The 21,801-nt window shown below is 38.1% G+C and overlaps 1 protein-coding gene and 1 long non-coding RNA gene across 4 annotated transcripts in view; one reads left to right on the top strand and one right to left on the bottom strand.

Annotated features, from left to right (window-relative positions):
* The window catches only part of Wun (wunen), a 45,759-nt gene extending 27,102 nt beyond the window's left edge, over positions 1-18,657 (bottom strand). The window contains exons 1-2 of one of the 2 annotated variants that reach the window (XM_076441585.1): positions 18,522-18,657; positions 5,845-5,996 (exon numbers count right to left, since the gene is read on the bottom strand). In XM_076441585.1, coding sequence (XP_076297700.1) covers positions 5,845-5,996; positions 18,522-18,585 — 216 coding nt within the window. In that variant the 5' untranslated portion in view covers positions 18,586-18,657. Of the gene's footprint in view, positions 1-5,844; positions 5,997-8,982; positions 15,674-18,521 lie in introns of those variants that run through there. The other variant, XM_076441586.1, reaches the window with a different exon arrangement.
* On the top strand, positions 16,543-20,547 carry LOC143217376 (uncharacterized). 2 transcript variants are annotated; one of them, XR_013010790.1, is made up of 3 exons: positions 16,543-16,966; positions 18,271-19,882; positions 19,970-20,547. It is a non-coding gene; the product is annotated as an uncharacterized LOC143217376 (long non-coding RNA). The 2 variants fall into 2 exon arrangements; XR_013010791.1 differs by lacking the exon at positions 16,543-16,966 and having other exon boundaries at positions 19,192-19,371; positions 19,646-19,882.
* Positions 20,548-21,801: the final 1,254 nt, after the last annotated feature.

Genomic DNA, 21,801 nt, shown 5'->3' with positions numbered 1-21,801 from the left:
TGGTAAGTCAGGATCCAATTACATTGTAAAACAATGAATTTTTCTTCGTCAAGGAACCTTGTATTTACATGAAATTGCTTATTTTATAACTTGACATCTGCCAAAGTATCTATGAATAAATATATTGTTATTAGATTTACACCATCGCGCGCGGAACCTAACATTTCTACATATACAAGAGTGTCCCATTTACAATATACATATAGTCTTTCACGTCCATTTATATTTACATTTATATCCATTTATACGTATTTGTGTTATCAGTAAAAATTCTCGTTTATGTTGACAATACCGAAAATCTTTCAAATATTTATACAATTGATCGGAGAAAATCGTCAGGATTAATAATTCTTTCGAGTCACGTGTACGGTTATCGATATTGATTTGTTTATGCGACGCGTAATACATTTTATGCAACATATGTATTCAAATTACATATTGACATGATTCGTAAAAAAGTCAGGTCGTTTCGTCCGATCATAAAAAAGTTATAATCTTTTAAAGTGCGTTCAAATACTTTGGTGGTTCACTGTATGTAGACCATTTCAGATAAAGGATGTTTCCTTGTGGTCGCCGCGCAGCTTCGACGAGCGTCTCGCACGCCATAAATTTTGATGCGAGTCATCACCTATCTGTGAGCCAGGCTGCCACTCTCGACTGCGAGTGGAGCGGACACTTAAAAATATCCGGCAATACATTAGATCGGCACACGGATTTTATCTGCTTAGGCAAGCAACCGGCAGATAAAGATAAAGGGAACAGCTGCAGGCCGCGCGGTGTGTCTTCAGGAAATTAGATAAAAAGATAGCAAGTTTTTTGATTTCCTCTGTCAAGATGGCACGATGACGCGGCGTCAGCTACCACTTGTCTGGTACGCCCGGCGCACAGTGGTCTAAAACGCGAAATTTAGTGACATTTTGGTATAACTTCTAAGTTATTAAAGATATCGACGTGAAATTTGGGGTGTAGGATATTAACATGTAATCTGTTTTAATAATGTATAATGTGGTATACTTTTCGTTTATGTAATAGTTTTTTTTTACTATTTTTTAAACATATTTACAAATTTAACAACCTTTAGCAAATTTTTTTGAAACGGAATACATTCAGCTTAGTCAATATATTATTTTTCTAAATTTTTGAGAAATCGCTATTTGAATAAAATTTGTTTCTTGATTTTCCAAAGCCACCGGAGAAAATTTATCTGATCCTTATAAATTCACAATCTATAGTACCTGTATAATGCACAAAGTGAAATGTAAACAATAATAAAATCTATTGCAAAATTTGCCACCGAACAGATAAACAAACAAACAAACAAGAAAGCGAGCTAATAAAAACGTGGTAATAAATATAATAAATTCAGATTTGTACGGAACGCCTCCATTCTTAATAAATAACAAATAGCAGAATAATAAAGGAAGAAATGTTGAACACGGAAAACAGTTAACGTAATAAATGTCCAACTATTTATGTACTTACCAAATATTAGTGGAACGATATGTTTTATCACGAACGAGATATAACAAACACAAAATATAAACGCAAACGCACAATATAAATATAAACGCGATATAACAAACACAAATTATATAACAAATACAAAATATAAATTACTGTAAACAACGTATGACTCGTGCTGAGTTAAAGTATGTTGCAGTGAGTGTGTAGTGTGTGATGATGAACGAAGTGACAACAATATAAAGGAGTAGGCGTGAAATTGACGATCGGGCAAACCAATTCATCGATAGCATTTTTTTCTGAATATTGGTGGGAGAAACGGTCGTATAAGATGATTGTTTAAAACGTATACAACGCGTTCGGAGAATTATACTTAATTCTCCTTGTATATTAATATAAACTGTACTAAACAATGGTATAATACTGAACTAATGCATAAAGAGTATACTGAGGTACGCACTAAATATAAACTGCACAAAACAAAATTTAAATAAAAAGGAAAAAACATAGTATATAACGCTCAAAAAATTGTAGCAGAGCATAAAGATTTGAAGTGTTTCAAAAGTCTAAAGTGTTTCTTAGTTGTCACGGAGTCCCGACGATAGATGCGAGAACCAATACGCACAGCCGCACGGGCGGCTTTAAACAATAATAACTTTTGATATAGGACGATCTAGGAAATGATTTTTGCATGACTACATAGAGGGAAGTATGCTGAAAATATTCCATTTTGTCAAATTCTATGACCTCTTACGACTCAAAAGATATTCCTTGCGAAGTCTTGATAATTTTGCAAATTTTCTTCGTTACATTTAGCGTAACATTTTTAATGCATTACAAATACTGATTTTCAATTGACAAATAGTAATTTACAGCGTAAGGTAAAAACCTTTCATTTAAAAAAAAATTGGAAGGAAAATATTAAAAAGGATCGTCAGGGCATCTTAAAGAAGAAAAGCAATTTTTTCCATGAGAAAGGCTATCTTCAACACTTCCAACTTTAACCGTTTGTTACACTAATGGTTTTTATTAAATTTTATTAATATTTTCATTTTCGAGGTTGATGGATATTTAGAAAGCAATAAACACTCAACAGATATCTATATGATACAGTTGGTTTTTGGGCAAAATGTCACTAAATTTCGCGAGCACACGAGTACACGAGGACAAATCTGATTATGTATTATGTACCGCTTTTGTGCTACGCAACCGAACGCAACCGAAACCTGACGTTTTCTGTCGGGTCGGGGCCACTGCACTCTGCACAGTTTGAGATAAATCCGGAATTTTTTCCCGGAAATAATATGTGTAGCCAAGGCAAATATACACGGAGCAATTATTGACAAGGTTACTCACTGCGTAAGCCACCGTTCGGTGAACAAGTGGGAAAACGTCAACCATCGACCGAGAATACGAAACTGAAGCGCGGCAATACTCGAATCTACATACGTATGTACAGGGTATTACCGAAAAAAGTTATACTTTCTTGAAACGGATGATTCCTGACACCTAGAAAGCGGATTTTATGCATTTATGAGAAAAATGAGTGGGTGCGATTTAGAGTGGTAAAAACATTAGAAGAATTTTCAAATACTCTGTTATATTATTTTCAACTTATTAAACGTATTACGAAAGAAAATAAATGCCTAGTTGACTCCACATTGTAGCATTGGTAAATACATCGTATGTTTAAATTTCTCTAATGTTTACATTACACCTCCTCATTTTCGTCATAAAATGCATAAAATCCGCTGTCTACTGATATAAATTGCTACCGATCATTGAGAGCGACGGCGCGCGGATCACCCTGTGACCTTAGCGAACGAGAGAAAGCCACCTCGCCCTTCATAAGCATCGAGAATCACTGTTGGGCAGTATGTACATATACCGGTGCATACATACACATAATGTGAGTTTGCGAAAGACTGGCCGAAGTCCGAAGCCCGAAGCCCGAAGCTCGAAGCCCGGCCATATGGGAAGCAACAGCGAACGAAGAGCGTTCGTTAAGTTTCGGTGGTCGTGGGAATCGATTCACGGTACTCTCTGGAAGTGGTTCACACAGTGCACGTGCACGGGGCGGTGTATTTTTGCCGAGCGAGAGGCGAGAGGCGCAAAGCGCAAGGCCCCAACAGACTGCGTTCTCTATTTGCATCCTTGGAAACCGCGCTGAGCTCTCTCCCACCGGAAGAGTCGTTAGCCACTAAAGGAAACCGAAACACATGCGAACATAGCTTCCTCCGTTTCCTCCTTGCTCCATCAAATACATATTTTCAAATTTTATTCGCCGCCCGAGACCACAAGATACATATGTATGTACACAGATAACTCTCGCTAGGAGAATCGTTCGAATTCCGTGGATCGGTATTCGGTATGCTCAGTATGCTGTATTTATATTTATAGCTTTCGCGCGCGCGCGCACACACGCACGCAATGTATGTACAGCAGTTTTACTTTCGCCTATGATCGCAATGATGTTACGTGTTGCGCGCTCGGCGCTACATACATACATACTTGGGTGCGCGATGCTCTGCCGAAGGTTATCGGAGTATGCCGCACCCCTTGTTACGGCTAGGGCTGTACGCGTTACCATCATGGATCTAATAAGCTCGTTTCAATAGGAAAAATCTTTCTATCGAAACACATATTTTGTCGCAACATGTACAACCCTTGCGTCTTTTGTTACGTGTTTAATTGTGATGTTAGGTTAACGCAGGGGTCGGCAACCCCTTAGTTCCATACGCAAATATTATTTATTTTATAAAAAAAAAACATTTAAAAATCGTTCTGAACTGATTAACGAGGATTAGGCACCGATTCTACCTCTCAGCCACTTGTACTCGCTTTTCACCGCACCCCTCCCCCGTGACACGAGTCGTCACTGTCGTCAGTCCGTCGGAAGCTCTCGAATGACGCCGTCGTCGGATATTTCTATGTAGGTTTTAATTCGCTTTCGACGCAAGACAATTTGGCGTCTTCACCAGTGCTTTGGCTGTGACGTATAGTTTGTTGTTTCAAGTAAAAGAATTAGAAGCGAATTATCTTCTCAAAGTTATGTATGTACATATGTATATACAATATACATTTGTTGTGAAAAACACTACTTATATATGAATAAACAGATATTTTTTCTTATGAATAAACAGATTAGTTTTTTTTTATCAAGAAACTTTATTTATGCGAGTACTATTTATTGTTGGCAAGAAAAAATTTTGTGGCTCTTGAAAAACTTTGAAATTTTGTAAATTGTAATTTTTGACTCATCCGACTCAAAAGGTTGCCGACCCCTGGGTTAACGTAACTCCTTTCTGAATAAAACTTGTCGATCAACCCCTTGCGCCGTACGATTTTCTTTTACAGTTACAGCGATTAAAACCTCTTTATCCCAACAACAAATGTCGTGTAGAAGGAAAAAGAAAATTTATATTTCTTGCACAGCATTTTTGTTTGCATTATCTCTCACAGTTTTACAGTTATATCACCAAGACAGAAGAAAATATTAGATAACCCTCATTATTAGAAAATTACTATAAGCCTGTAAAGTTTGGGACTGATGCATTTCACCAGCCCCTCTTTACCGCCGGTACAGAGATGCTTAGCCTGCTTAACACGATACGTACGTACACGATACTGTATTTCTGGGACAAGAAAAATCGGTTTTCCTCAACACTTTTCCCGCTGTGGCCCTTGTTGGCGCATTCACCTCGGAGCCCACTCTTTTTACACCATCTGCATACATGTATAGAAGGTTTTTTCGCCTGCACGGCGAGCCACTTTATTTCGCACTCGACCTAAAATCTTCATCTTCGCAGGCAACCACTTTTCCAAATTGATCTCAAACCTAACAACTATTCCTATCATCTCTTTCCGAATTTTAAAGAACTGCTGGTCTGATTCGTTCACTCGGCAATACATACCACACACACACAGAGGATGCGAGAGTGCTCACTAGTTTCGAGTGAACCTTATCGTTGGTTACTCTTGGCGAAGAAAAATATTTGAATATTTTTCGGGACACCAGCTACCACCTACCACCTAGGAATGTGACACTGGCTAAAAAAGATCTATGCAAAATTTTAGATCGTTCGAAGGATTGACGCAGAGTCGAACCGCGGCGCGGAAGCAGATCCCGGAAAAAAGAAGAATGCGATCGCGATAATGATCGCGGTAAGCGGAGGGAAATAAAGTTGAAGAATTCGGAAAATGCGCGCGCGGTAGACGGAACAGACGGAACAGATGGAACACCGGCGCGCTGCGCACCGATAAATTACCGGTTCCACGGTAAGCAAGTACATATCTATGTACATACATTATACATACATATGTATGTATCTACTGCTCGGAAAATCATGGATCAAGATTCGCGAATCAAGGCAGGTGACTCACCGTGCATATAGGTACCAAGAGGCCAATCACGTAAAGCATCAGACTGGTTACCGTCGACTCGTGAAACGGGTGATATAATGATTCATCATTGCAGAAGAATCCCCGTTTGAACGGCTTGCCATACACATAGAACATCAGCACCGCCATGCACACTGTAATCAAAAAAGATGGTCCAACTTTTTAACTACAGCTCCCAATCTTGCTAACTATACGGTATGTGGTAATGTTATAAATGTGCATTCTGCGTTTACGTATGCACAATGCACACGAATAATTTACGAGTACACTGACGCGTACAGGATGTCAAGAAATTACGAATAAAAACCGTTACATACAACGTGATTCAACAGTCCCTGATCATCGAATTAGGTCCACCCGAAATTTTCAGTATTTTTCATGTTCTCCGTAAAATTAAGAGGCCTGTTGAAACGGTAATGATTCGAGACTCCGGATTTTATGCATTTATCACATAAATGAGCAAAAGATTAAAAGAGATTTTCAGAGTATTAAAATATATATTATTTTCATCGCATTTTAAAATTATTAATGAAGAGTATAATATAAATTTATATTTAGCTTTTCTGCATCTTGAAAGTCCGGAGTCTGTTTTTTTTTTTCGTATTATATGTACATATAAAATAAACCGTTACCGAGAATACGGAGTTGACAGACAATTTATATTTTCAGCGACAGCGAACGCCTCGCAATAGTCGCAATACATACTTCTGAAACTTACCGTAGCTCTCGAAGCGGTTCGCACTTGGCGATTATTCAGAGGTAATCGCACCAAGAATTTATGGCCGTGCAAGGCGAGAGCATTTCGGAATATGCAACGCGCCGCGCCGCGCTTCGCCGTTCCCAAGGCTGTTTCCAAGACGATATAGTGTTTGCTATTCCATTCAAAGTATGTATCACGGAATAGAAGATACTCGAGTGTGATATTCTGGAGTCTGGCGAATGAACCCGCACGCAAAGGCAGAAATGACGAGCGAAGCGGTTTTTATATTACGGGTAATTAAAGCACCAAGAAAAACTATTCACGGTAACGCGTGTGTAAACTTATTAGTGTGCACACACTGCACACTTATTATATCAGACTGCGGATCACATCATGGATTTAGGAAGAAATCGGTTGGACGAAGTATCAAACGGTAAGAAATACAAAAAAATCAAAAATGTTGTAACGTTGCTTTTAATGTGTGTAACAAAGTCGTTAAAGGATGAAACCGATTTTTATGTTATTCCTGCTTCTCACAATAAATGCAAAACATTTTTATTTTCCATAACTGACGAGTGTGTGTATCACTTGTTAGAACTTGAACAATTATTATGTATCCTCGTATCCTGACAAACAGACACATTTATAAACATAATTTCTCCGATAGCGGACGATACGAATAAACGGTATGTAGTTTTATTATTTATGAATACACACATACACGATGCAGACTGGGAAAACGAAGTGGAGTGTTGCACTCGAAATCATGCTGATTTATTTTCGCATTTCTCATAACGCGTGGGCGGACGTTGTAATGTTGGAGAACGGTTCATTTCCGATTCAGAGTTCTCGAACGGTCCTCCTTGAGAAATTTCCTCAGCCGCGCCATAACTTGTCTCAACTATCCATAATAACAAGAAATTACCATAACTCAGAGTTTATCCGGTACAAATGTTAGCACAACACAACCGCATGTGTATGTACAAGTTCGTGTCTCTCAGTCTTATTGTCAGTGTCTCGTATGACTATCACAAAGGAGTCACTTTTGAGGCTTGTTTTTTGTGCGCTACATACACCTAATGCTTTGCAGAAGAGATCATGCTAGGGTAAATGTATCTATATTCTATATTCTATATACTCGTATACACCTACAATACATACACCTATTACCGCGGGTGTACATACCACATTCCATTCCAGTCTTTTTCCCAATGAAATTAAAAATAATGTAAACTGTTAAATGCCACGTAGAAGAAGCCGAACGTAACCCGCAATCATCAACAACAGGAGATCATTATCGATAATTGCAGATGAAGAAGTATTCGAAGAAACATTTTCGCTGCGATAGATAGCAGATACGAGAACTTGCAGGAAATAACTTTTATTTCAGAAATAACGATAACTGTGTCGACCAACATCCGGGAGATCGTCCAAGAACGACAACTTTGCAGGAAAGAGATCTGCGGTTATCTTAAAGTTAAACCACATGCATCCAATTCCGCATTGACAGCTTGACAGCATGACATCATGACAGCGCGGCGGCGGCGGCGGCAGATGTGTCGGTGGCCAACTATGCTTCTTAAGAACCAGTGCACACACACATTTTCCAAGAAAAATGAAAATATTCGAACCATTTAAGATGTCGCAGAATGATAAAGAAACTGTCGCACTGACCATTCGCCACGAACCAGCGAGATTAGAGAGATTGCCGAAACGGGAAACACGTGCACTGTCGTAAAATGGTGAAAAAGGATAATGTATCTGCGTATCACCTTCCTCTACAACCGTGTTCGCTCGTAGTATACATAGCATGTATGTATGTACCATGTACTAATGTAGTCCCAATGGTCGCGCGACTATCTTCGAAACGTGCAAACGCAAAATTTACAGGGGTGTGCGAGAACCTGAAATATGTATCGGCTTTTTTCGTGATCGGAGCGGATACCGAAAAATTTCGAGATTCTCCAGTTCATCGGAATTCCCGAAGAAGTAGGGATTCTCGAATTAATTTATTCTTTATATATATGTATATCTATAAATTATAAATCTACATATTATACACACATACATATATGTAGAATAATATAATAATTAATAATACATACATACACTATACATAAAAGGGTAAACTTTTCCTTAGAACGAAACAGCAGACTCGACGAAAACTCGGCGGCTCTCTTTTTCTGTCTTTCTCTTTCCCACTGTATTCTTCTCTGTGTTTATGTACACATAAAGTAAGTACCTCCAGCGAGACTTTTAATGAATTCATTGAATCGACCGCCAAGTTTAGAACCAAGTTCCAATATCGATGTTATAAATAGAAAAACTAAAAGTAATTGTACATAGAAAGACACGAGCAGGTTTTCCTAGTCGCCTCGCCGCGCCGCACCTAGCCGGTCAGATTGTAAATATATACATACCTACATTGATCTTATCAGGAACGGATGTTACACGACTTACGACATCACACGCTGCTCACTCAGATAAACGCGAAACCCAATTGCGCGAACGACAGAAAACGCGCGATAACATGTGCCAATTGTATCATTAACGCTTGTCCTCATCGATCGATGGACGCGCGCCTATTATGTTTATGTATTCTTGTCGCACGTTGGCCCAGACCAGTTGCGCAGTGATCATCGGCAAACTGCGGCTCATTGGCTACTTCGGTGCGGCTCTTCCACAAATCACGCGCTTAACCCGTTGCACTCGGAATTATTTTTCGATTTTCTTGCCAACAATTCCCCACCGTGTTTTCCAAGTATTTCATTTGAAATTTGCTTGAAACGACAATTCCTTGACTGCTACTTATTTTAAACAATTTTCTTCACTAATTATGTTAGATATTACTTGAACTTTGTTGTAATTTATATTTGTTCTTAACTAACAAATAAGACAATTAAATAAATAAACGAAGAACCAGATGCATATACAATACATTGTAAATGTACAATGCAATTACATATTAGAATTATAGAATCGTTCTCGCGTTAGAATAGTACTAACAACAATAAGCCAGTATGTATTTCTGTGCGAATAATATTCCTTGTGGAAAGTGAATAAGATTCTTCGTAACGTGTATCAGCAATCTAATTTAAAAACGAGCATTCATTACGTAGTGTAATGATAATAATGATTCGCTCTCGCTTGGAAACTATAATAGACGGTCTAGAAAACTGAACAGCTTTTGTGATAAGGCAAGAGTGTGTAAATACTAAATATACAGATTTTCTGCACGCCTACCCGAGAGGCTTCGATAAGGAATAATACCTTAATAATAATCGAGTGATATAAATTAATCGCTAGCCGTTTTCGTTGACGTTATTTATACATTTTATACCATTCGGTCGTTACATCCGTAAAACCTTGATACAGTGGCTATTACACAGTGGTTATTAGTTATTACGCAGATGTTTTGTTTTGCATTCATTTTTCCAAAATAACTGACATTGCGGTACGAATTACGAATTATGAATTACGAATAAACTAAAAACAAATGTAAATAACGAAATAAATTATTTTAGGTTCCGTAAATGTTAACCGTTCGCACTCGGAATTATTTTTCAATTTTGTTGCCAACAACGTCCTACTATTCCAAGTGTCTTATTTGAAATTTACTTGAAAAAATTACGAAACTTTTGCCCTACTTCGAGAACACATTCATGGAATATTTTCGAACGAGAATGGAATAACGTAACAACAGAGAGTATGAAAAAATTGATCACGCGGATGCCAAGAATAGTGGAAACTCTGTAATAAAGAAACGTGGCGGATCCTTCGATGAAAAGAAAATATAAATATTTTTTTTTACTTCTTGGCTCTTGATAAGATTTTTTTGATTTTTGATATATGTACGGGTGCAGTATCCTTTCCTTGACAAGGTATGAACCTTTAGATAAGGAAAAATTTATTCGCATTCTTCAACGATTATTTCACTTGTACAGAGTACAGAATACAAATACACACGATCACTGTCCTAAGAGCCTAATACTTGTGAGCGGGAGTGTGTATGTACATACATATGTATGGTGACGCATGGTATGGTATACCGGCGCGGCGGCGCAGCAGTCTAAACTCTAAACACTATTACGGTCGATGAGCTCTTCTTGCCGTACCTACTTTTGCAAGACTTCTATACTTGTAGCCAAGTACAATTCAAGTAATTCTTTTTTTAAAGGTCTGAAAAGCTCTCTCTCTCTCTCTCTCTTTACATACTGACATCATTAATCATTAACTCTCCCTCCCTAACGAGGGAGGGAGGGCCCGAGGTGGTCGATGCGGTGGTAATGTAACCATGTACTGGTATGCACACACAGGCAGAGTTCTGTCGAATTAGAATTGAATTACTTCACGAATTATAATTACACAGAGATTACAAATAGTTTTTACATAATATTTTTGACGTGTGTTTTGGGGGATATTATCATTATATTTATGTTATGTAGTTGATACACAGTTAAGGGTTCACAATCTATACGGAATACCAGAGTTTTACTAGAAACAAAACCATAGGTGTCCTAAGTAAGCCTCTAACAATAAGACTTGTGAGTTGTGAGCGGGAGTGTAGATATACGGTGAGGCGCGGCTCGGCGCGGCCGCGATGACGAAATGATGACGATGACACGTGCGAGCATCGTCCAGGTGTGAGTGTGCGATGTCAACGCGTTCCTTTCCTTGCGATTAGTCATACGACCTGCAGAAATTCGTGGCGATGACGAAATTCCTGCTATGTACTTGCCACACTCGCACCGTGCGCGGAGAAAGAGAAGAAGAGAAATACACAGCTATGATATGCTATGGTGTCCACATGGATGTCGAGTGTCAAAGTGAATCTAAACCCGTGTGTATTGCTTAGTAATTGTATAAACGCTCAAGTTAGGTGATCCCCGCACGAGGTTCGAGGCTGGCGTGTGCAATCACGATTCGCCACGAGCGCACGCGAGCCGCGTCCATTATCAGCCCTTGCATAACGCGCCGCGCCGTACAGTAAGCGCACCCGAACGCGCGGTTATTACATCAGGAAGTTCGCCGACAAGATTTGTAACTTTCCGAATGTTTTCCGAAAAAATTGACACGCAATAAACACTTTTATGGTACTGAAATATTTCTAATCCAAGAATTATAAAAAGCTATAGTTCATATCGAAACTTTGATACAGCGGAACAACAAATATGTACCAGGCCTTTGATTACAGATTCGCACGAGCTTACCTGTCATTATATTCTTTCGTTTATCGAGACACGCGTGTAATTACAAGGTCGAACGATACAACGCGTCGCGATATCACGGAAAGTAACACGTTCCCCACTCTTGTTACCGTATCCTAAATTCCAAGTCCTAATCCCTTAAACCCCCTCTAATTTCACAAGAACACTACACAGAGTACATACAATGTATTTCATTTAGAAGAAAATCGAGGATGGTGACATTAAAAACTGATCGATTTGGTAGATGAAATTATCCATTATCCTATTTGCAATTGAATACATACCGCGTCTCACACCTGCCAGACGAGAATGATTCGAACGAGTCTTGAATGATAAATTAATGAAAAGATCAAGATCGCAGTGTCAGCCTGCACAGTCTACAGTTTGATCGACGACGATTCATCGTATCAAAGCGGCTTGGATATCGGCTCGAAAGCGATGTCACAATCTGCTAATCCGCACTCGCCACCTCTTGAATGGCTTCACAATGGTGTTCTGGTTGTTACGGGGAGGGTTCTTCGCGTATGGTGTCACGGTCCGAAGTCACAGGTTCCGAGACGAAATTGACTGTAATGTACCCTCCAACGAGTCGGACCTGTTTGTGCCGCTTTAACGAACTTTGAAAGGGTGCAGTTATTAGACAGAGTCGTGAAAGGACACACTCCACCGACACCAGTTGCCTTTTGAATCGTCGCGCCGCGCCGCGCGCCGTGCCGGATAAATGCACCACCAACACCAACAATAGCATTCGACCACGTCACGAAATACTATGTATGTATTATACATACAATACATACTATTAGTCAGAGTTCGGCAGTAATTAAGGGGTTAGGACACAGTAATATATTTTGAAAAAATCGAATAAAATAATTCGTTTTTTTTTTATAGAAAAATTACATTCGCAAACTATGTATAACGTGTTTAATTCTCAGAGTTGCGTTTTTCAAAACGGTGTACAAGATATCTCGAGTTCTACCATAGCAATTGCTTTAAAATTTTCATAGGCTACAATGATAACGTGCCAAAAACACACAAATCATCAGATAAATGATTGAAATGAAAGTGGTATTAAAAGCAAATTACACTAAAAATAAATAAGTAACTTGTTCTAAGGATTTTCTATGCACATAAAACTATGTAATATAGTTATGTACATACGTAATATACATATGTATACATATATGTTTATATGGTACACGTATATTCAGAAAATATACATATTTACATTATTTACAAAAGATGTAGCCTGCCTACACTGTTCCAGTGTATCAATTTCCGTGTCAAATCAGGTGTTGGCCAAATCAGTAATTGTAAATACATATGTATATGTACGAGTACAATGTACATACAATCAATGATTTATTACTTATCGTTTTGATTAGATACATACAGTGGGTGTAGAAAATATTCGTACACTGATAAATTTCAAACAAAACTGTGAAATTGTTGTTTATTAACTACTTTTTTTGTAAACAATGAATACGTTTGATATACAATGAATCTCTTAACCACTATTACTTGCGTATTCTGTACGTACATGTATAACACGATACGAGTACGATTCTTTGCAAGTCCGACGAATTACAATTTTTTCAAGAGTTATTTTTCACGGCCTGCAGTAAACAAATTGCTCCAGCTTCTCGAAAAAATTACGAGTTCTACGAAAAGAGGAAAGAAGATCGAGCACGCACGCACACACACAAGAAAGACACGACACACAACATGTGCATGTGTATACGCGATAAACAGGCCTCCAGGCGATAATGTGAGAAAAAAAGAACGCGATCTTGTTCGACCGCGTTCAACTTGAAAATAAACGGAGAACGGACAGTAAATAGACACCTGTGTGTAAGTTTCGACGCAGGAACGCCCTCGACCTACTTCTCCGTGCGAATACTACTGAATTTTATCGGTTATCGGTTTTGATCTATCCTCGTCAGTGGCGCACCCAGGATGTAATCTTGGGGGGGGGGCCGAATTGAACCCAGCCCTAGGTTTTGCGTGATGACCTTTTTTTGAAGCCAAAATATCTATCATCGGTACCCAGGGCTATTCCGCGATTTTAATTTTGGAAGCTGAACATTTTTTTCTTGGTGGGGGACTTGGCCCCCTGGCTCCTCCCCCCTGGGTGCGCCACTGATCCTCGTAGCCCCAGTCTCCCCGCGAAATCGTTTCTCTTTCGCGAATCCCACGATTGTTTTGTTCCTATCGAAAAGAATCATATTCTTTTCGCGCGGTTTCATTTTTTTTTCTATCATTAACCGTCATTTGTATACATATAGACGTTTTCGTTAGTTGAAAAGTTTTACTCGAATTCTTTAGAAATTGTATATTTAAAATGGATCAACGAACGAATGGAAAAACGAACAATCGATCGTATTAAACAGAAGAACATTCCCTGTTTTCAATCTCGCATCGGATTCAAACCAACTACATACATACATACATACATACACAGCAAGAACATCGAACAACTGCAGCGTACCAGATATGTATGCAGTCCGTAACCGAAACCGTGTCACCACATCTCATTGTCAGATTAAATCGATCGAGCTAAACAGTGTTGCTATCTTCACCTGTTTATCGAAAACTACCATCACAAATTCCTATTCAACTATAATATTTATATGTATATGTATACTAACTATTATGTATAATAACCGGTTATTATATATAATCACCACTAAGTTTGCCGGTTATTATACAATAATCACCACTGGTGATTATGCATAATAACCGGTTATTATCAATAATTTAATCAATAATTTATTACATTTACCGTAATATACAATTTACATGAAATATATGTATAGGTACATAGTTCCGAGTCCCAGAGCACTAACTTCGACAGTCATGGAAATCGCACAGCACGGGAAATAGGATATTTTGAAATTGATAAATTTTCCCGCGCGCTCAAGCATATTCAACTACAACTACTTACGCATATGTGTACTACTTGAAGTACATCAGTTTCATTTTTCAGTGCTATTTCTTCTTTACACGCGTAGCTCATGACGGTTCAGATATGTTGATTATATGAATTCTGTTTAAAATCATTAGCATAGAGTGGCATGGAGTGGCATAGAGTGGCATAGACTAAACGTAGTTCGAACACACAAGTATATGTATATAAATTATTTGTGATAACTATTACGATCAACTTATAAATAAAACTAGAGGGGTGTAGAGGGGCGAGCTCGCGAGAGGGTTAGTGGTACGGATGTTATTTGGCGTGTGACTCTCCGAGAGTCACACAAAGAACTTCCCGATTAGTTAGTTGTAGTATATTATTATCATTATTAAGTGTACATTTTAAGAAGATTACACGTTTTCAGGGAAATTCAATAGTTTTCTACTTATCAAAATGTTTGCTATATGGCGTCGCATTAAACGAACATCGTAGGCTCGTTGCTCGCTTGGTTCCTTGTTATAGCATACTAATGTTGCAAAATAAATTGTCTTAATTAGTTTTTCGCAAACGATACAACTCATCATTATCCGAGTTTGCATTATTGATCTTGGTTTTCTTCGATACTGTTAATTTAAATTGTCCCAAAATATATAAACCGCGCTCAATTTTGAAACTCTGCTCAGTGCTACATACAACATTTGTAAAGTTCGCCTTTCTGATTTTTTAAAATCCAAACATACTTTCTCGTATGTTTGTCCCTGACTTTTATGAATCGTAATCGCTTCAGCAGGAACCACTGGAAATTGACTACGTGTGATTTGATATTTTTCCTCACTCGACATATTTACTTGATTCGATATTTTTATAATTGGTGTTAAATTTTGATCAATATTTGCATTTTTCATATAATCGCGATAACGAGTTCTTACTTTCACTCCTACTCTGGCCAATTGAAAATCTAACCACAATATAGACGTAATTTTAGTATTTTCTTGAAAAGTAATAAATTTTAATATTCCGCATGTGTGTGTGCTCCATTAACCAATCCGTTTTCAACATCAATGTTATTAATAATTATCATATAGTTTATATTAATTTTCAATTTGATCTCAGTTAATAATTCATTTTGAACTGATTGTTTTTTTAAAGATTGTAATATAAATTTTTTTTGTACTTTCATCGATATTCTTTGAAAATGTATTCTCGGGAGTAGAGATGATTAACTCACTCTTGCATTGGGATAATTTTCGATTATTGTAAGCGGAAACATCATCATAAGGTACAAAAAAAAATTTTTTGTGTAATTACGTTTGTTTCTTCGGTGGAAACTTTCCGTTCTCTCGTATAAATTGCATTGTTGAATGAACTACTTTCGAAAAAAACTAAAAAACTATAATCAGCTCTAAGTTACTGCGGGGCACATCGATTGCATCATTCATCATCCTGATCGCGTTGTTACTTTTTCTGAAAACGCGCGCGCGCGCGCACACACACACACACACACACACGAACATTTTGCTGAAAATAGTCTAAAATGACTGCAATGACCATGAAACGTGAAGATCTGCTAAAAAATCGATTTTCGAGGTCATTACACTAACTTCCCTATAAAATCGGGAAGTTAAAATATTTTAATATACCACGTTTTTAAGACGGACTAAAAAGTATAAAATAATTTTTCCTTGCCCCCATACGCATACAGATTCCTAAACCCATACACAGTGTAGTCCTGAAAATTTGTGATTGCGAGTTTTGAATAGCTATTCGTCGACATTCGTCGCTAGGCCTGAATCATAAATTTCAAGTTGCAAAATTGTTATAAGGATATTAATCTTGTATTATAAAATGTTACCGTACCTCACCGTTCCTCCAGCGGTTTATAGACGATACATACTTATACATACGTATGTACCTGTAAATGGACAACACGTGCGACGGACCTGGACGGACCCATCGAAGCTACGAGCGGACTACCCTTACAAATCACACGTCATTCATGACCGAAGGAATTTCCTCGACAGTTTCCCCACTTCTCAATCTAAAGTCCTTCCGACACACCACCGACCAATTAACAAACGCAACATTTCCCCGCGTAAAAAAATCGAGGTGACAACCGCAGTACTACTTTGACCGTGTGGTCGGAGTAACTTGGTCCCGTTCGCTGTCGCAATTTTGTATAATGTGTTGTGTTGTGCTTTCAGATGCAGCCTTTTAAAGGTGTACATAGTTCCGAGAGTATGGAACCCTAACCCGAACGAACGAACAGACAGACAGACACGAAAGCGAGTATGTAATATTGCATTGTCATACAGTTCTGAGCTGTTTAAAGTTTCGAGTCTCTAGCTTAAATCGGGAAGATGGTTTAAAATCAATTGCAAAATTTGTACCGAACAGACAAACAGACAGACACACAGAAGAAAGCGAGTTGATAATTAAAACCTGGTAAAATGCGATCTTTGTATCAGGGCTTGAAACGGGCCCGGAAATAAAACTGAAACTGTTTCTCATTTCGGGCTTGACCGATATTCGTACACGGATATCGGACCTCGTACATTGTACATGTATCAGTTCTATAGTTCCAAGACCATTATTTTTGTCGGTCCTATATCGGCTCGGCCGATGCTTTGGAATCGGTGGCAAAGAGACCAGCAAGCACCTTATTGTTGATTGCCGACGCGACCGTCGACTCGACTCGACTCGACGTCATCGGTGACGGGTGGTAGCCTGTGTAATTTTGGCTGTTCCGCCAACTCAGGTTAGCGTGGAAAGATTATTTTCCGCACTAAAATTCAATTTATCTCCACATCGATCCAGTACAATTCAGTATGTCATCAAATATTATACGTAGATGATATATATTATTACATACTTGGTTTAAACTTTAAACACGCCTTGTTTAAGCTGCATAATGAAAATGAAAATTGCAATAAAAAAGTAAATGTAAAAATAGTGAATAATGTATACTCATATTTATTGTTATAATAAAACAACTTTCAATTATGACCAAAATATGTATAACAGTTTTTTTATTCAAGTAATTATTTTCGGACTCGTTTCAAGCCATAACTTGAAACTTGGAAACTTGCTATGTACAATGTATAACTTGAAACTTGGAACCGATACGAGGACCGATATACATATCGTGTACGAAGGACCGTAATCGAAGCCGATATCATATCAATCAAAATTTCGATCCTTCCTAACATTTATACATATGTATACATAGTATTTAGAATATCGGTCCTTCGTAACTGTGTTTCAGAAGGACCGAAATCGATATCGTAACTGTTTTCAAGCCCTGGTTTGTACACATGTAAATACAAATGAGTAGAAATTCGAATGAGTGTACTAAAATTCATCTAGCGAACCGATTTCTATGAATAACCGTTATGTACATGTAAACACAATAGAAGAACGAATCGGTATACGCTAATCAGAGCATGTACGTATTAGCGCGACGTGTCGGTGCACGTTGCACGTTCATGGAAACGGTGTGAGACTGGTTCAGAAAAAGCACGATCAAACTAATTAAAGAAGATGAGAGTTTACGAGCGGAATGACATCGCGAGCTAATCCGATTCTGTTTGCAGGAAGCACCTGCCAATTTAAAGGTTAGTTCACTGGCACATCAGAGGAGCCGCGTGCGACGCGCGACGCCTCTACTGTCAGTCTGACAGTCTGACAGCCGCTCGATATAACGCAATCATCGTTCATCGTACTCTTCTGCCGAGCGGATACAAAGGAATCTCTCGTGTTCGCGTGATATTCAGCTTGGTAAGAACACATATTCGCGGCTCGCATCTGTGCGCGACGGTTCTGCACAGAGAAGCGATTCACTTACCAACGAATAGGCACACGATGTCTATGATGATCTTTCGAAGTATTATTTTCGATGATCGATCCATCACGATATGTAATCGCACTGACTGAATCCTGCGGGAATAGTCGCGAACGAATAAATCAATAACCACGAACGCGAACGGGCACTAAACGCGAAACAGGTTGAAACTTGGTTGAAAGAGAACCGTTTAGGAATAATTGTCTAGTAGAAAAATCAGGAACAAGACCATCCCGGCGCACGGTTCGGAATGGACTGATGAAAGACGCTCGCCCATTCGCCGCGAATCTATCCGGCGAACCAACAAGCGACCCGACCCGATTGAGATCCGAGCGGCAACTGCCACTGCGACTGCGCTCAGCTCAGCTGTACGGTCAGTACGTTGCAGTCGGTTCAAGTCGGTTGCAGTACGTGTTGTAAGCAGTAAGTGAGTACGTTCATCTGGTTCATCGGTAAGTACGTTGCGCAGACCACGCACGTGCCAGAATGGTGTCAGTTCAGTCCACATAGCAGTCCACAGCAGTCCGCAGTGGTCCACAGTCTACTCTGGTCTTCTCGCTGCTCGCTGCTGCTCACTGCTCACTGCTCAGTACTTGAATAATAATGAGCGCTCAGTCCAACGCGAAGTAAACATCTCATTTCTATCACTCCGCTCGCTGCTCTAACACGGTGAAACGTGAATGAATTTTCTTTTACCTATAGGGGTGAAACGATTTTTTCTTAATTTTTGAAAAAATGCATGAAAAAGTGCACAATTTCAGATCGATTGGAGAATGGGAACCCGTGCCGCATCGTGCTTGAAAATCGTTCATTTTTGAAATTTGGTTCTCCATTATATAGCACATACATCATAGTAAGTATTGGGATTCTCGAAAGAAACGACCATAAATCGCGACAATAACAAATTGACAAATAGTACGAATATAGTAAAAGTTGTACAAACAATTCCGGAAACGTTTGTTGTACAACAAGAACTATAATATTAATGTACTATTTGATGAAATATATTTATAAAAAAATGTCAATGTTTTATCATTTTCTCGTACCGAAGTCGGTTCATATATGTATTATGGTCCACCACTACCACTGTACCACACTGTAAACATTGTAGAAAGCTGTTTGTCTAGAAAGCGTAAGTACAAACTGGGATTAGTATGCGTTCTGTCAATGGATTCTGTGTGGAATGTTGTTAATGGAAATGAATGTTTCGGTTTCGGAGAGCAAACGAAACGGTCGCGATGTCCATCCAGGTACGGGCAGGTATTTATTTACTATCGCGCGCGCAAACGAGCTCGTCCGCCGCGCCGTGCCGTAGTAGCTGTATACGATTTATGTAGTCTGGTGCAGCAGGAAGACATGGACAGGTAATACAATGTACACGCGCGTCCTTTGGACAATATTTACCCTTACTTCCATATTTTTCTGTAATCTTATCTTTTTTCACTTAACAGAATGTCCCGACTATTTCCATGGCCTGTATTACCGCATGACACCGCGCGTATTAGCAACCGCATGCACTGTTGCAAGTTGCAAGATAAGAAGAAACTTGGGGTAATGACCCTGTGTTACCAAACACACAAGAATTCGGTATCAGCCAACAATTTTGATCAAGGCACAAGCTGCTTCCTCTATCTATATGTATAGCACCTTCATTCTTAAATATGCTTGACTTTTTAATTGTATTGCTCTTATCTCTCCCATAGTGCGATTTTCGTCTCTACAGATAGCGTTATTTTTTTATCTTCGCTAAAACGCCTAAAACCCATCATTTAAGTTTCTTCAGTGAACAATTCAATTATCGAATATTCAAAACGACATCCAAGATGTTCGCGATAATTTGTATGTAACTACATATAGCGTTTTTTTTTCATTAACGATAAACACTAGTGAAGAAACCGAAGAGGAGGAAGTTGTAGTATATTTTACTAGCAATAGGACTACCGTTTACCGTTTACGAAAAAAACGGTGGTGAACCACCCTGTAACTTTTAAATAAAAACAGGAAAATCATAGTCGATAAAATAGAAAATTCACTCGACTTAGGGCTCCTCGCACTATACATATTTATGTACATAGAAGAAATTGTATAAGAAATTTGATAGAGTTTTATCAACTTTATATATACAGTTATTCACAAAATTAGGTGTACACAAATGTAAAACATTTATTCTAGAAGATATATAGAAAAATAGTGAAATAATAATAACAGGAAATCTATACTCGATTTATTGTATAGTTATGCCATATTAAATACTACATCGTTGAGTAACAGAAAAGATGAAACGTCGTTCTTCATTCTTCAGCTGTGTCTTAAACAATATTTCTAAAATATGCTTAATACGTTGTTATTATTATTATTATTATTACCGCAACAATAATACTAAAAATATTTTTTAAGGCACAGCCAGCGAATACTCGCACAAAAGGATCGTACGTATAAAGAATTTGTTTTTAAATTCATCTTCTTATGCGTTTATTTTATATTATTATATGAAATACCTCTATACACGATAAAGCATTGTTATTCCAGTGTTAATCTTTTATCCAAGTTAATTTCTGATATCTTTACATCAGTTTTTCGAACAACTTTCAAAACAAGAAAATTGGTTACATATTCCTAATATTGAATGCAGTTGCATAGTTGCATACATATTGTAAACATTTGCGATGACATAGTTACACACACAGAGAGAGAACACATTTTAGAATCGGAAATATTTAAAAAAATATTAACTTATCGAATACTACTTAACATACTTTCCGGAACAGCATAACAATTTGTTAAGTTACCATCGACTAATACTATTCTGTGAATTTTATCAAGTCAACGTTTCTTTCGATTTTTTAAATCAATTATTTCGGTGACAATTTTAATTGTACAAACTATGAACTGTTTAAATACAATCGTATGTGCCGAAAACGAAAACGTAAACTTCTAATATACAAGACCGAAGTGATGAATTCATTGTTGAATTTCGTTTAGTTTTCTAAATATGCTTAATTTAACGAGTGTAACCGCGTACATCATCCATGCGTCAATTTCGTTTTAAAATAAAACGTCAAACGTCAACAAAATATACACACATACGCAGGTATAACTTACAAATGTCTCGCGTTAAATACCTTCCAAAAGAATTGACTAATTCGATTCTATGTATAATACGAGTTACGAGTTACGCGTGACGCACTATAATTATTCATTCGAACGATTCGTTATCCGCGGAAGGTATTCGCATTGGAAATTGTTCGTGGTTTAGTGTTCGTGCGGTACAGTGTTACCACAC

This window comes from Lasioglossum baleicum, chromosome 16, assembly GCF_051020765.1.
Source record: "Lasioglossum baleicum chromosome 16, iyLasBale1, whole genome shotgun sequence".
In the NCBI taxonomy this organism is placed as follows: Eukaryota; Metazoa; Arthropoda; class Insecta; order Hymenoptera; family Halictidae; genus Lasioglossum; species Lasioglossum baleicum.
Note: the sequence above shows the minus strand (reverse complement) of the source record. Positions and strands in the feature narration are given on the sequence as shown.